Raw genomic sequence first — 17,335 nt, 5'->3', positions numbered from 1 at the left:
TCACAATACAATCATTGTGTCCTGAGAATGAGCTCTTAATATAATTGAGAAAAACATGGAAATTCAGACAAATGGTCATGGAGTTAATTTTTTTTAGATTGGTCGCTCTGAAGTAAAAACAAATGTAATTTTGTTTGTTTGGGATAGTTTTTGCATACCTGTACTTGGTTGATGTTCTCGAAGTAAGCAAACCATGCAAAAAAAATGAGGGGGGATTTCAGAAGAGGTCATGTACGCTGTTGTAGTTTTTCCTGGCCCCGACTCATGATCTAACTTTTTCCTGTTTTCTCTCCCTAGTCAAAAGACCTTGTGAAGGCCTACCCTCCCTTCGTCAACTTTTTCGAAATGAGCAAGGATACGATTGTTCAATGTGAGAAACAGAAGCCGCGGTTCCATGCATTTCTGAAGGTATTTTTTTTCAATTTCAGGCAGCAATAATTGTTGGAAAATTGATATGTACAAATATGTATTTATTTTTCCCCAGATAGAGACAAATATACTGTATTTTAGCCTCATTAAATAATTTTAAAATGATAAATCCATCTGGAACAGATCTTAACAATGCAAAAGTAATAAATTATCCGTAAATTTAAATACAGTAATCCCTCATTTATCGTGGGGGTTATCTTGCAAAAAGGTATGTAATAAGTGAATTTCGTAAATTGTCATAATTTTTACAATTATTACATATACTATACAATGCTGTATAGACGCTCCCCAACCTATGAACATTCAAGTTACGAATAACGGTACATACAAACATTTTTGCAGGTATGTTCGGACAGAGATGCTGCAAATTTGATTTTGTATTGCGTGCCTTTTTCCGTACGAGCTCACTTGCGATTGGCTGCGTACTGTGCTTCACGCACGCACACAAACACATTGGAGGTTTCAATGGCTGGGTGTTTATCTGACGGACACCAAGGCTGACCAATCAGCTGCGAGCTCGCTTACGATTGGCTGTGTGGGGTATGTGGGCGGGGAGGAAATCCCTCTTCCCAGTTGACGCTACAGGAGGATGCAATGCATAACAAAAAGCAATGGCTGCTGGCACGTAATTCAATAATTACATGCCAGCAGCTTCAGTAATGGCTTACTGAAGACCCAAGGACATATGTCGTCGTACTACAGTAGGTGTGAATTTATTTTACGACTATTAGAGCATCTGTGTTTTATACTTCCCTGTTCAGTGTTTGACTTCAATATACATTCCATATGAAATACAGTGAGACCTCAATTTACGAACACCTTGTATTCCGAACTTTTCGTCTTACGAACGTCAAATTTATGAAAATTAAGCCTTATAATAAGAACTTTTTTCATATTACACAGTTCGGCGAAAGTGTGTAGACATAATCTTCTGCGGAAGAATACCAAAGCACACGACCTTTGGTTCTGGCGGAGTGATCTTCGGCAACCGAACAGCGCTCCAGCCGGCACTCCTTTCCACACACACCCTCATTGAATGCACACGTCGATCGCCTCAGAGCTTTTTGCTGATAATTTTACGATTATGGCACCGAAAAAAAAACACCACAGGCTCGTGTTCAGCCCAAGAAGAAAAAAAATAAAATCACAGTCAGTGAGAAGAAGGAGATAATTGAAAAACACGAACGAGGTGTGCATTTGTGTGATTTAGTGGGCGAGCACGGCTATGCTAAATTAACCATTGCTACCATCCTTCGCAAGAAAAAAAGCCATTAAAGGTGCGTGTGTTCCTAAAGGTGTTTCCGTGCTCTCAAAGTGACAGTCTCGGGCAATCGAAGAAGTTGAAAAACTTCTGTTAATTTGGATTAACAAAAAGCAGCTATCCGGCAACAGCGTGAGTAAAGCTATTTTATGCGAGAAAGCACGGCTAATTCACGCCGATATCGTCATCCGCCAACCTGGAAGTTCGGCGCTGATTGAGCATTTTAAAGGCAGTAACGGATGGTTCGAGAACATCTGAGGGCGAGGAGGACGAGATGGCTGCAGCATCAAGTGATCTCATAAAGGCAATGTTGGCAAAGTGGAATGATGTGCAGGCTTTTACCGAACAGTTCCATCTAGAAAAGACTGTGGCTATGACAATCATCAACATGATGAACGATAATGTGATGCCTCAGCTTCGTAAGACCTTACAAGTCAGAAAGCAACAGGTGTCAATTAAGAGGTTTTTAATCAGCAAAAATGATTGGAAAGATGAGGAGTCTCCAAAGAAGCAAAGAAGAGAAGCCACACCAGAGGTTAAACCAACAGTCCTTATGGAAGGTGACTCTCCTTCATAAGCCATCAACGACCATCAAAAAGGTAAATAAAACTTTATTTTACAGCACAGTTTATTTCTTTAATTACAGTCCTCATGTAATGTGCCTCTCTTTCCAAACTGCAAGTCCCTTTGACCTTCGACCTCCAACACCATTCCATCAAGCCATCAATGACCATCACAAATATAAATAAAGTGACTTTATGATACAATGCAGTGTATTTCATTCATTACAATACAATAGCACATTTATTATACATAGGATAAGGTAAGTTGTGTGTAGTTTTAAGGCTTATTTAGTTGAAAAGTATATTTTATGGAAACCCGGGAACGGATTATTCCCATTTTAATGGTTTCCTATGGGAATTTTTTTTGAGATACACACTTTTCACCTTACACACTCTGTCTTAAGTTCGTAAGTTGAGGTCTAACTGTATGGCAATGAAGCAATTTACGAACAAATTCACCCTATGAACCACTGCTCGGAACGTATCTCGTTCGTAAGGTGGGGCGCGTCTGTCTTGAATGAAACCAGAGATTTCATTTTTTCAACTTAATTAATAAATACAATTATTGATTGAACATTGATTGATTTATTGTGACAATTTTGTGTGTAGATCAACCAGGCCAAGCCAGAATGTGGCCGACAGGCACTCGTAGAGCTCCTCATCAGACCTGTACAGAGACTTCCCAGTGTGGCTCTTCTTCTAAATGGTAACTGACACTGATGTGTTCGTATCCCTTTTTGGATATGTTGTATGTTGCATGGCGTTTCTGGATGCAAGCCTGTCCATCTCAAAGCAAACAGTTCTGAGTTTGAACCATATTTCAAATATTTTTGTGGTGAAGTTTACATGTCATCTCTCTACTTTGCTATATGTTCTCTTTCCTGCACATTCCTACACATTCAAAAGACAAAGCTTTTACAATTTCTGGTTTTATAAAATGGTGTTATTATTCTTGTGGTGCCTACAGGACTTCACCAAACTAGCCATTAACACTATACACAGGGATCAGGAGTCTTTTTGACGAAGAGAGCCATAAAAGCAAAATGTAGCCACAAAGGGACACACACCAGTGTCTTATTGTGCCTGTCCAAAGCCCAGATAAATACAGAAGGTTGTGTCAGGAAGGGGATTGATCGTAAAATTTTGGCCAAAACAAACATAGGAAACAAACCTTTGAATCTCATACTGGATAGGTCGAGTTAACGACTGCCATCGGCGCTGTTTACCGAGTAGAGTGCCGGTGGAACAATGGACTACTGTTGGTCCAAGAAGGAGAGAAGGGAGGTGTGCTTGTTGGACTCGAGCGAAATGGAACGCCAAGAGTGTAGGACTGAGACAAGGGACTTGGAATGGAGGAACAATGACAGGTATAGGTCGAGAGTTGGTTGAAATGATGCAGAGGAGGGAGGTAGACATACTGTGTGTACAGGAGACCAGGTGGAAAGGGAGCATGGCTAGAAGCTTAGGGTCAGGATTGAAGTTGTTCTACCATGGTATAGACAGAAAGAAAAATTGAGTTGGGGTTATCTTGAAAGAGGAGTTTGTTCTTCTAAGAATATCAGATAGAATGTTGAGTCTGAAGCTCGAATTGAAGGTGTGATGTTCAATGTTGTTCATGGGTATACCCCACAAGTAGGATGTGAGTTGGAGGAGAAGGAGACATTTTGGTTGGACTTGGTTGGTTGGACTTGGTTGGTTGGACGAGGGATGTTCAGTATGACTTCATCAAAGTGAGAGTTGTAATTGGTGGAGATTTCAATGGACATGTTGGCGCAGGAAACAAAGATGATGAGGAGGCGATGGGCAGGTTTGAACTCCAGATGAGGAACGCAGAAGGACAGATGGTGCTTGACTTTGCTCAGAGGATGGAAATGGCTATAGTGAATACTTTCTTTCAGAAGAGACAGTAACATAGGGTGACATATAAAAGTGGAGGCATGAGCACACAGACTACATTTTGTATACATGGTGCTATCTGAAGGAAATCAGTGGCTGCAAAGTAGTTGTTGGTGACAGTGTAGCCAGACAAGCACACGCTGGTGGTGTGTAGGCTGACGCTGGCAATGAAGACGATGAAGAAATCAAAAGCACAGCAGACGATGAAATGGTGGAAGTTGAAAAAGGAAGAATGCTGCATGAGTCGAGATAAGCACTCAGTGGGCAGTAGGTCTTTCCAGATGACTGACCAACGACAGCAAACGTGAAAACTCTAATATTGTTAGGTTTATGTGCCCTAATAACCAGGGCGTAATAAACTCAGTGGTTATACTGTATGCTCCAGCTCACCTGTGATGTTGAGCAGCCTAAAGGTAAACAAATGTTGATTGTAATCTAAAACTATTCAAACATTTTATATTTTTCTGCATACTGTTTTTTTAACTATTGCAGACATCACGAAGCACACATCAGATGACAACCCTGACAAGCTGAAACTGGAGAGTGCAATTGAGTCTCTAAAAGAAGTTATGACGTAAGTTTCCATGTTTTCACTCTCATATGGGACTATCAATCACCACATACTCACACAGGGCACACAGAGACAAAGAGACACACAACCAGTCACACTCACACCTCGGGACAATTTAGAGTGTTTAGTCAGCCTGCCATCCATGTTTTTGGAATGTGGGAGGAAACCGGAGGACCCGTAGAAAACAGGCCAGGGGAGAATCAGAATCATCTTTATTGCCAAGTATGTAGAATACACAAGGAATTTGTTTGCCGCACTAGTATCATCAAAAAATTGCAAAGAGGCACTATACAGTTCTAGAACATACAAACTCCACACAGATAGACTTGGTCTTGAATGCACAACCATGCTAACCACTCGACAAGTAATTTCTGTGTCCTCTGCATGTTTATCACGCATAAAGATTTTACTTCACCAAACCAATTGTCAGTTTATAAAGGCCAAATTAAGGAAATCGGCTAAGGAGCAAATACCTTTTCTACCTGTTCTATTCATACTAGAATTTATTAGAATTTATTTATTTACTTTCATTCCTTTCATCACTTTGCTGCTGTGAAATGTAAATTTCTCCACTGTGAGACTAATAAAGGCATATCCAATCCAATCCAATCCAATTTTGATATCTGGATTTGATTATAATAATTGTCCTGTACTTTTCCCCAGTCACATTAACGAGGACAAGAGGAAGACAGATGGTCAAAAGCAGATCTTTGATGTTGTTTATGAAGTTGACGGCTGTCCGGTAAGTCTGAGTTTTTCTCATTTGTCTGCATACGACGGCTACTACTACGACTACTTTGAAAAGATGTAAAGTTAACATTGCAAGATTTAGAACTCCCAGTGATGCTTTATCGTGAACCTTTGCTCTGTATGGATGAGTAGCAGGGGTGCCACAAATGATTATTGTGAATCGACTAGTCACCAACAGTTGTTGTAATAGTCAATTTAGCAAGACAAATACAGTGATCCCTCACTACTTTGCGATTCACTTATTGCGGATTCAGTGCATCCTTTTTTTTCACCCCAATATACTGTAACAGAAAAAATTCCAAATGAATCAGGGTTTTTCTTTATGGATGTACGCATTATTGGGTCTTGACGCGACGTCAATCAATGACAGATGAGTGGATTCATCTCATCCCGTGAGCTGATTGAATGTGCGTGCGTCTTCTGAGCTGTTTGGCCATGCATCTTCGCGGCCCCACCCAGCACCTTTCTTTATTTTGATGAAGGATAGCGGCCTTCTTTCCTCCGCTGGAGTCGATGAGCAGTACCTTCGAAGGGTTTATTTTTAGAATATTCCGGACACACATGATATACAGACAATGGCTGCATGATCACGAGTGTGTTCACATCATGGACACACAACATATTTATTTCATCAGAACGGCGGTATCAAGACTATGGTGCGACATTAAGGCGGCATTCTTCCTAAACAATTCCTAGCTTTTATCAGTCTGTCTCCAGAAAGTCTCCAGTAAGCAGTGTATCAAGGTTGACAACAGATGGCTCCAAGAATGAACTTGGTTCACTCTGCATATCAGAAGGTTATACAGGCTGGAGGAAATATGGCGTACACATCATGACATTATTGAAGGCGCACATCTTGACATTGTTTTAAGACGCACATCATGACATTATTTTCATGATATAGTGATACCTCGGTTTACGAACCCCTTGGCTTGTTAACTTTTCGGTTTACGAATGTTAAGTTTATGAAAAGTTTACCTTGGCATACAAACTATTTTTCGGGAAACACACGGAGTGCCACAATGAGTGATGTGTCGTTCGCGAACGAGCCTGTTTTCCTAACAAGAAAATGGTGGCCGACTCATTTTTTGTCCTCTATTCCCCACCCCCAGTCGTCGGTTAAAGCCACGTGATTGGTCAAGAACGCAGCAATGGGGGGGGGGGGTACGGGGTACCAGAGCAAAATTGAGCTCAAGCTAGCGAGAGAGAAAGGGAGGAAGTTATTGGACTTCTCAGAAAAAACAAGCACTTCTCTCGTCGCCTTCTCCTCATCAATATAAATTATTTTATCATAAACACATCAGTCAAAGTCAAAGTCAGCTTTATTGTCAAATATGCTAATATACATGACATACAGCACAGATGAAATTAATGTCCTCTCGGACCCAGCGTGCAAGACATGCAAGGCACTTATAACGTGGCTAAAAAAGACATACAATTGACAACAGACAATACATGTAATTTCTGTATGTAAAGTGAGGTAGTGTCGTATGGAAAGTGAGGTAGTGACGTATGTAAAGTGAGGTAGTGACATATGTAAAGTGAGGAAGTGACGTACATAAAGTGACGTAATGTCGTGATTGCAAAAACAAACAACTAGAAAGGGTTGAAGTGAGGTCTTGTCTAATGAGAAATAACAAAAAATAGAGTTCAGGATGATCGTACAGCATGTAGCGTGTACTCAGAGTTCGGTGAGTGTGGCAGTGGGAAGGGGCAGGCTGGGCAGGGCTGGGAAGGAGTTGAGTCTCCGGACTGCCTGGTGGCAGAAACTGTCCTTGAGTCTGCTGGTCTTGGCTCGGAGACTCCGCAGTCTCCGACCCGATGGCAGCAGGCTGAAGAGGCTGTGGGAGGGGTGGGTGGGATCGCCAGCGATCCGGATGGCTCATGGGTGAGGCGGGTGTTGTAGATGTCCTGAAGGGGGGGGAGAGAGACACCGATGATCTTCTCAGCTGTCCTCACGATGCGCTGCAGAGTCTTACGGCAGGACACGGTGCAGGCGCCGTACCACACGGTGATACAGCTGGTCAGGATGCTCTCTATGGTACCGCGGTAGAAGGAGGTCGTGATGGGGGTCGGGGCTCCAACTCTTTTGAGCTTGCGGAGGAAGTACAGGCGCTGGTGGGATCTCTTGGCCATTGATGCCGTGTTGTGGCTCCAGGACAGGTCTTCGGATATGTGCACTCCCAGGAACTTGGTGCTGCTCACTCTCTCCACTGCAGCACCGTCGATGGTTAGTGGAGCATGCTGGGGGCGCACTCTCCTGAAGTCCACAACAATCTCCTTCGTCTTCTCCACATTCAGACGGAGATTGTTGACCTTGCACCACGTGGCCAGGCGGCTGACCTCGTCCCTGTAGGCTGTCTCCTCATCGTTGTTGATGAGGCCCACCACAGTCGTGTCATCCGCAAACTTTATGAAGAGGTTGGAGCTGGGTGATGATGGTGAGCAGTCGTGCGTGAGCAGAGTGAAGAGGAGGGGGCTCAGCACACACCCCTGGGGGGCCCCTGTGTTCAGCGTGATGGTGCTGGAAGTGTTGTCGCCAACTCTGACTGCCTGTGGTCTCCCCGTCAGGAAGTCCAGCAGCCAGTTGCACAGGGAGGTGCTGATCCCCAGTTTGCTCAGTTTATTGGTGAGCTGTTGGGGGATGATTGTGTTGAATGCTGAGCTGAAGTCGATGAACAGCATTCTGACGTAGGAGTCTCTGGTCTCCAGGTGGGTGAGCGCTGTGTGGAGAGCAGTGGAGATGGCATCATCGGTCGAGCGGTTGGGCCGATATGCAAATTGGAAGGGGTCATGGGTGGGGGGGAGGGCAGCCTTGATGTGGTTCATAACTAGCCGCTCGAAGCACTTCATGAGGATGGGAGTGAGTGCGACCGGGCGGTAGTCATTGTGGCAGGTGGGGGACGACTTCTTCGGGACCGGGATAATGGTGGTGGCTTTGAGGCACGTGGGCACAACAGCCTGGCTCAGAGAGGTGTTGAAGATGTCCGTGAAGACATCTGTGAGCTCCACAGCGCAGTCTCTCAGAACACGGCCAGGAATGCCGTCGGGACCCGGGGCTTTTCGTGCGTTGGTCCCTCTGAGAGATCGCCTCACGCTGTCCTGGGACAGTGTCAGCACCTGTTCAGCGGGAGGTGGTGGGGTCTTCTGTGCTGGAGTGCTGTTGTCTGCCTCGAAGCGGGCGAAGAAGTCGTTCAGCTGGTTCAGCAGAGTGGTGGAGTTCTCGCAGGTCTGTGGAGTGGGCTTGTAGTCTGTGATGGTCTGTATCCCACGCCACAGGTTCCTGGTGTCACTGCTGTCTTTGAAGTGGTTGGCGATCCTCCTGGAGTGCTGTCTCTTGGCCATCCTGATGCCACGTGACAGGTTGGCCATGGCTGTCCTCAGGCCCAGCTCATCGCCAGCTTTGTAGGCAGCGTTCCGAGCCCTGAGGAGCCTGTGGACTTCACCCGTCAGCCATGGCTTCTGGTTGGCCAGGATGGTGACAGATCTGGTGACAGTCACGTCATCTATGCACTTCCTCATGTAGGAGGTAACAGAGTCTGTGTACTCTTGGAGGTCGGTGTTGTTGTTGTAGGTGGCCGCTTGTCTGAACATGTTCCAGTCGGTGTTGGAGAAGCAGTCTTTGAGTGCCTCTGACGACCCATCAGGCCACACCCTTATCTGCTTCTTCACTGGTTTGACGACTTTGACAAGTGGCCTATATGCGGGCATTAACATGATAGTGGAGTGGTCCGAAGCTCCTAGGTGGGGGAGGGGGTAGGCTTTGTAGGCTCCTTTGTGTGTCGTGAAAACATTGTCCAGAATGTTGTTACCTCTCGTCGGAAAGTTAATGTGTCCATGGAGATGTGGAAAAACACTTTTCGGGTTGGCGTGGTTGAAATCGCCAGCCAGGATAAGGAAAGCATCTGGGTGGGCTGTCTGTTGCTCGCTGATGTGCTGGTAGAGTTCATTCAATGCCGCGCTCCTGTTGTTAATTGAGCTCGGGGGGATGTAAACTGCTACTAGCAGTATGGCACTAAATTCCCTCGGCAGGTAGAATGGCCGACATTTTATGACCATAAGTTCCATCAGTGGCGAACAGTGTTTGCATACCACAACAGCGTTGCGGCACCAGGCATCACTGATGTAAACACAGAGTCCCCCGCCGCGAGTCTTCCCCCCCTCGACGAGCGCTCTGTCTGCCCGGAAGCTAGTTAGCTGGGCTAGCTGGATGGCACTGTCCGGTATGCTGTCGGTCAGCCATGTTTCCACAAACACAAAGGCACAACACTCACCCACGGTCTTGGAAGTTGAGCGGAGAAGTCTGATGTAGTCCATTTTATTGTCCAGCGAGCGCACGTTAGCCAGCGTGATGGTAGGAATGCAAGGCCGGTGGCGGCTAGCCGCGAGCCTAATGCGAATACCTCCACGCTTTCCCCTCTTTTGTTTCCTCATACAGCGCTTGTGGTGCCTCCACTCTGGGTTGGGTGCAGGAGTGGGGGTCGGTGGAAGAGTGGGGCTCAATGGATGAGCCGACTCCCTGAGCAATCCATACTTGCGTAGCACTTCTGCTTCAGCTGGTTTAGGTTTTAAAAATGAACTGCCGATGTCGAGCAGAACCTCACGGGAGTAGGTACGCCTCGGGTGTAGCGAGGCCAATGGAGACGGACATTTGCACGAGTAAGACAAACACAATAAACACGAAAAAACCAATTTGCCGGGAGAGAGAGGAGCCGCTGCGTGTGCACGCGCCGCCATCTTGGAAAAAAAAATAAAATAAAAAAAAAATCAGCTGCTCACGGATAGCTGACCAGCAGCAAACTGGAGGCTAATGACTTCTCCACTGCCAGAGACGCATAAAGTGAGAGTAATGCAAATCTCTTAGTGTCTCTCCAAAGACAATGCTGATGAATGTGAATTACTGTATAAGGTTTTATCATTAAATATTTTTGTAAATATGAGTACTGCTGTAGTTTTTGTCTCAAATATTTAAGGTTTAAATCATAGCATTTAAGATTGTAGTACATTCATTTAATTTAACTTTGCAGCTTGTACCAGTATTCCTGATATGTTAATCAATGATGTCAGAACTTAAATTGAAGGAGAGACTGTGGCCAATAACTTTTAACACTTAATGTCTAAATGCAAAAACAAAATACCATGCAGAGATACACTAATTACAATGAAGCTATCTATGTATATCTAAGATAGCACATCAGTAATAACACTGTTCATCATTACCAAATAAAGATCTGAAATAAACAATTACTTCTCCGTAGGCGCAGCACAACTGTTACCCTGATGAGGATAAGTGGCTCAAATTATGGATGGATTGATCGATCGAATGTTCGAAACATACGATTGCCCTTGAACATAAACATTTGAGAAATTGTATCACTGTTAATATTATTTTGATTTCATGCTGAATAATTTATGATAAACGGATGGAGCAGTCTCATGTGGGCTGTGTCTGTCACGACCCAAACGAAGCAAGACTTCTCTTCGCGTCAAAATAAGCAAAATGAATAGCTGGATCCCAAAATAGCAGAAGGTAACAGGTGTACGAGTACAAAAAGTTTAATCCGGTAATGTAAATACGAACTGACAAAAATCAAACTCAAAGTGCAGGTCATATAAGGACCACAAAAAACAAATTAAAAGTTAGCCAAATAATGCTTGCACAAAAGGTAATAAGAAAAAAAAACAATCATGGGACATTCAAAACGAAATACAGTGAGACCTCAACTTACGAACTTATTTGGTTCTCAGACAGAGTGTGTAAGGTGAAAAGTGTGTATTTAAAAAAAAATTCCCACAGAAAACCATTAAAATGGGAATCATCCGTTCCCGGGTTTCCATAAAATATACTTTTCAACTAAATAAGCCGTAAAACTACACACAACCTACCTTATCCTATGTATAATAACTGTGCTATTGTATTGTAATGAAATAAATATACTGCATTGTATCATGATCATGATTGTATCACCTTATTTACATTTGTGATGGTCATTGATGGCTTGATGGAATGGCGTTGGAGGTCAAAGGGAATTGCTATTTGGAAAGAGAGGTACATTACATGAGGACTGTAATTAAAGAAATAAACTGTGCTGTAAAATAAGTTTTATTTACCTTTTTGATGGTCGTTGATGGCTGAGGGAAGGAGAGTCACCTTCCATAAGGACTGTTGGTCACTTCACCTCTGGTGTGGCTTCTCTTCTTTGGAGATTCCTCATAATTTTTTGCTGATTAAAAACCTCTTAATTGACACCTGTTGCTTTCTGACTTGTAAGGTCTTACGAAGCTGAGGCATCACATTATCGTTCATCATGTTGATGATACTCATAGCCACAGTCTTTTCTGGATGGAACTGTTCGGTAAAAGCCTGCACATCATTCCACTTTGCCAATATTGCCTTTATGAGGTCACTTGATGCTGTAGCCATCTCCTCCTCGCCCTCAGATGTTCTCGAACGATCCGTTGCTGGCTTTAAAATCCTCAATAAGCGCCAAACTTCCAAGTTGGCGCATGGCGATATCGGCGTGAATTAGCCGTGCTTTCTCGCATAAAATAGCTTTACTCACGCTGTCGCCGGATATCTGCTTTTCGTTCATCCAAATTAACAGAAGTTTTTCAACTTCTTTGATTGCCCGAGACCGTCGCTTTGAGAACACTAAAACACCTTTTGCAACAGACGGACCTTTGATGGCTTCTCTGTTCCGGAGAATGGTAGCAATTGTTGACTTAGCATAGCCGTGCTCGGCCACTAAATCACACAAACGCACACCTCGTTCGTGTTTTTCAATTATCTCCTTCTCAGCGACGGTGATTTTATTTTGTGTCTTCTTGGGCTGAACACGAGCCTGTGGTTTTTTTTTCGGTCCCATCATCGTAAAATTATCAGCAAAAAGCTCCAAGGAGGCGATCGACGTGTGCATTCAATGAGAGGGGGTGTGGAAAGTAACGCCGGCAGGTGCGCTGTTCGGTCGTGTGCTTCCGCCGAAGATCACTCCGCCAGCCGTGGTGGGTGTGTATTATGAAAATAGTGTGTATTTTAAGATGTAATTTTCATAAATTTGACGTTCGTAAGACGAAAAGTTAGTAAGATAAGGTGTTCGTAAGTTGAGGTCTCACTGTAGAAGTACTGAATTCGCAAGTGCAGAATAAAGAGCAAAAAGAAAGATTGACAACAATGCTAAATTCCAAACCTGGGAACGAGCAGTGGCAACAAACAACACCCCACCGGGAATCCAATGTCTAAATGATACTCCTTAAGTACCCGGTGTATTATGACATTGGCAGGAGGTGTGTTACACGCAGGGAAGCACAAACCCACCACCTACTGCCAAATCTAGATTTGCCAGTGTTTCTTTGGCACACTTATTCATTGACTGTCACCTCTTTTTGCAGATTAATAAAGTGGATTGGATTGGATTTGCCTTTATTAGTCTTGCAGTGGAGAAATTTACATTTCACAGCAGCAAAGTTCTGAAAGAAATGAAAGTAGAAAAGCAAAACACAGGAGCTGCTGGAAAGGCAGCCACTCTTGCGGCGCCGTTTTGAAGTCAAAAGAACAAAAAAAAACTAAATAACAAATAACATGACAACACAAAGACACAGAGAGACATTCATTCTTAAGCACTTTCTGCACCCTCTTTGTTACATAAAGCAGTTCCGGATGAAAGAGGAGAGGATCAAAGCGTCTCTTCACCAGTGGATGAGGGACATCATGGTGGAATGTGCACGTCGACTACAAGCTAAATGTTGAAAGCAAACACGCAGCTGTAGCATCCATTGACGAAAAGAGATTGTCTCACATCTCCTGTCCCCCATAAATCAGCTTCAATTCCATCCCACGACAGTTCCATATACGCATCGGCGCTCTGCGCTGACGCTCCTTCCTTCTTATCACGGGCTCCTCAAGCCATTTATCCATCCAGCCGCAGACTGTCCAACAACACCGACCTTCCACTGAACAAAGCGGGGCTGTGAAGATGCAAAAAAGCACAATGGCCCCAGAGCTGTCCAGCGATGACAGTCGAATGGCACCGACATTCCTCCCATTCAAAAACAGTACTGGCATATCCATGCTGCCGAAAAGGCGCAACCGCTCAGCACAGTCTCCTCCTTGATGTCGTGGTCAAAAATGCTGAAAAACAATCCGTATCCATTCCACACGACGCACAACAACACAAACTGTCAAAAGAAAACACAAAAACAACAACAAAAGCAAGGCTCATCAGAGCACTTGCTGACGGCTGCCTACTCGGGCGCCATCTTGGCATCTTGAATAATCATGTAATAATGTAACATTTATTGGGGAGATTTAAAATGCAATAGTTAAGGCATAGTTAATATCGCTGGGAAGATCACCATGTAATATACAATGTCATTGAATACTCACCCAATGCTGGGGAGGGGTGCTAAACATCTATCCAAATTATGATCAATTTATCCTTACTGTTTGTGTCTTCAAACGTTGTACTATTAAAAATGTTCACAATGTATATCTCAATAAAGTATTCTAATTATTATCCTTGTAGTAATTGCTTGAAATGATACAAATCCAGATAATTTGAAGTTTATTCGCTATGGGTTTTTTTTCTTCATTTTTTTTATTAAGGCATCGTTTCAGTACTGGAAACAAAGTGCATTAGTTTATGAATGTACAGTATCAGAGTCAAACTTTTGTGATTGTGACAGCACTAATTAGTCCAAAATGCATCAGTATTCAAATCTTAGGTCCCTGAATACGAATCCAAGTGGAAGGTATCAAGAGACACCCACGAAAATTTGGGATATTTTCTGTTCAAATATGATGCAATCAATGCATGCATCTGTAATTATTATTATGAAAGTACAAAACATTAGAATTTCTTTCTTTGTAAAGGAGCCTACTACGATTGATCATAATCTATTGGTTGTCCAAGTGACTGTCAATACCATACCCTGTCTTTGCAGGCCAACTTGCTGTCATCACACCGCAGTCTGGTTTACAAAGTGGAAACAATCACACTCGGAGACAAACCCTGTGACCGTGGTGAACATGTCACACTCTTCCTCTTCAGTGATTGTTTAGAGGTAATGTTTTTTTGTACTAGGCTTTTCAAAAGTATATTTTATTTTTTCTATATGGACGTATACTAATACAGGTAACATCAAGAACAAACAAACAAAGAACAAAGAGGGTACAGAAAGTGCTTAAGAATGAATGACTCTCTGTGTCTTTGTGTTGTCATATTGTCTGTGCTGTCATATTATTTGTTATTTAGTTTTTTTGTTGTTGTTCTTTTGTATTTTTTTTTTGTTCTTTTGACTTCAAGACGGCAATGCGAGAGTGGCTGCCTTTCCAGCAGCTCATGTATTTTGTTTTTCTACTTTCATTCCTTTCATCACTTTGCTGCTGTGAAATGTAAATTTCTTCACTGCGAAACTAATAAAGGCAAATCCAATCCAATCCAAATTACGACCGGCGCGACTTACGATCACCCGTAGTTACGACCACGACTGCCAGACCCTATTTTTTTTATTTTAATTCTACAACTGGCACTGTGTGGTGTATTAATCACAAAAATTAAGTGTGGGTTGTTCGGATACTTGGATTTGCCGTACTTGGCATTTGCTATTGACTGCGCATGTGTGAAAATGTTACATATTTTGCTGATTCTTATCCTAACTGCTTCACATTCGGCTGCGAAATGCTCCAGTGAGAGTTTGTGAGCCCTGTTTGAAGGCACCAACAGAACCACAAAAAGCAGAGATGCTATAGTGAGGCCACCAAAACAGAGTCCTTCAACACTTCGGCTGCGCCTAGAAATTCTGTCCATCAAGGTTATGAACAGAATCGGTGACGAAGGGCACCCTTAGCGGAGCCCAACTCTCACTGGAAACTATTGGACTACTCCCGGCAATGCGAACCAACTTCTGACATTGGTCGTATAATTCCACCATGATGTCCCTGATCCACTGGTGGAAAGACGCTTTGATCCTCTCCTCTTTCATCTAGAACTGCTTCATGTCATCACAAAGAGGGTACAGCAAGTCATGAAGAATGAATGTCTCTCTGTGTCTTTGTTCTGTCATATTGTCTTTATGCTGTCATATTTGTTATTTAGTTTTTTTTTTGTTATTTTGACTTCAAGATGGCGCCGCGAGAGTGGCTGCCTTTCCAGCAGCTCATGTATTTTGTTTTTCTACTTTCATTCCTTTCATCACTTTGCTGCTGTGAAATGTAAATTTCTCCACTGTGAGACTAATAAAGGCATATCCAATCCAATCCAATCCAATCCAATAAGGACCAAACAGCCCGTATCAGGGCTTCCTGTACCCCATACTTCCGAAGCACCCTCCACAGAACTTCCCGAGCTACAAGGGCCTTCCCCAAGTCTACAAAGCATAATAGACAGGTTGGGCGAATTCCCATGCACCCTCGAAGACCCTGCTAAGGGTGTAGAGCTGATCCGCTGTTCCACGGTTGGGATGAAAACCACACTGCTCCTCCTCGAGGCTCGACTTCCGGACGGACCCTCCCCTCCAGAACCCCTGAATAGACCTTACCAGGGAAGCTGAGGAGTGTGAGCCCTGTGTCGTTGGAAAACACCCTCCGGTCCTCCTTTTTAAAAATGGAGACCACCACCCCAGTCTGCCAATCCGGAGGCACTTTCTCCGATGACCAAGCAATGTTGCAGAGACGTGTCAACTAAGACAGCCCCACAACATCCAGAGCCTTGGATCTCATCCACCCCTGGGGCCTTGCCACCGAGGAATTTCCTTGAAGCCGTCCGGAAGTCATTTTCCATGGCCTCACTGAACTCTTCTGATGCCTGTGTTTTTGTGTCAGCGACCACCGAAGCTGAATTCCGCTTGACTAATCGATACCTGTCAGCTGTCTCTGGGGTGCCACAGGCCATAAAGGCCCGATAGGACTCCTTCTTCAGCTTGACGGCATCCCTTCGTGCTGGTGTTCACCAGCTAGTATGAGGGTGTCCGCCACAACAGGCACCAAACTAATTAAGTCCACAACTGTGATTGGCCGCCTCAACAAGAGAGTTATGGAAAATGATCTATTCGGACTCAATGTCCGCCATCTTCCCCGGGACATGAGCTAAATTCTGCCAGAGGTGGCAGTTGAAACTCTTTCTGACAGGGGATTCCGCTAGACGCTCCCAGCAAACCATCACAATACATTTGTGTCCAGGTCTCACATTCATTGCCCACATAAGCATTGAAATCACCCAGAAGAACAAAGGATTCCTCAGCAGCAGTACACTCCAACACACCCTCGAATTACTCCAAAAACAATGGGTACCCTGAGATGCTGTTTGGTGCATACGCACCATCTATAGTCCGGACCCACCCGCCCCAAAGGCAGAGGGAAGCAACCCGCTTGCCTACTGGAGTGAATCCCAATGTACAGACAGTGAGGCTGGGGGCAATCAGTATGACCACACCTGCTCTACGCCTCACACCGTGGGCAACTCCAGAGTGGAAGACAGTCCAACACCTCGAGAGAGGGCTGGTACCAGAACCCGGGCTGTGTGTGGAGGCAAGTCCGACTATATGTAGTCGTAACTTTTCTACTTTGGACACCAGCTCGGGCTCCTTCCCTGCAAGAGAGGTGACATTCCACGTCCAAACAGCTCGCTTCTGTAGTCGAGGATCGGATCGCCAGCTGCCACCCAGCTCACATCACCCCGACCCTTTTGGCCCCTCCCATGGGTAATGAGCCCTTTGGAAGGGGGACCCACATTGCCTCTTCGGGTTGAGTCCGGCCGCCCCCATGGGTGCAGGTCACCAGGCGCTCGCCAACGAGCCACATCTCCAAGGCTGGCTGCAGAGAGGGGCCCCGGTGACCCGTGTCCCGACAAGAGAAAGGCTCCATTTACT

General features: G+C 44.4%; 1 protein-coding gene across 3 annotated transcripts in view; it reads left to right on the top strand.

Moving 5' to 3' along the window:
• Positions 1-17,335, top strand: part of ect2 (epithelial cell transforming 2) — a 97,837-nt gene that overhangs the window by 68,360 nt on the left and 12,142 nt on the right. For all 3 annotated transcript variants that reach the window (XM_089000095.1, XM_089000093.1, XM_089000094.1), the window contains exons 16-20: positions 298-408; positions 2,863-2,959; positions 4,642-4,723; positions 5,384-5,462; positions 14,411-14,530. In XM_089000095.1, the coding sequence (XP_088856221.1) occupies positions 298-408; positions 2,863-2,959; positions 4,642-4,723; positions 5,384-5,462; positions 14,411-14,530 (489 nt within the window). The remainder of the gene's footprint in view (positions 1-297; positions 409-2,862; positions 2,960-4,641; positions 4,724-5,383; positions 5,463-14,410; positions 14,531-17,335) is intronic.

Source organism: Hippocampus bargibanti, linkage group LG07 (genome assembly GCF_051943395.1).
Source record: "Hippocampus bargibanti isolate YZ-2025 linkage group LG07, ASM5194339v1, whole genome shotgun sequence".
In the NCBI taxonomy this organism is placed as follows: Eukaryota; Metazoa; Chordata; class Actinopteri; order Syngnathiformes; family Syngnathidae; genus Hippocampus; species Hippocampus bargibanti.
This window is presented reverse-complemented; position numbering and strand designations above follow the sequence as displayed.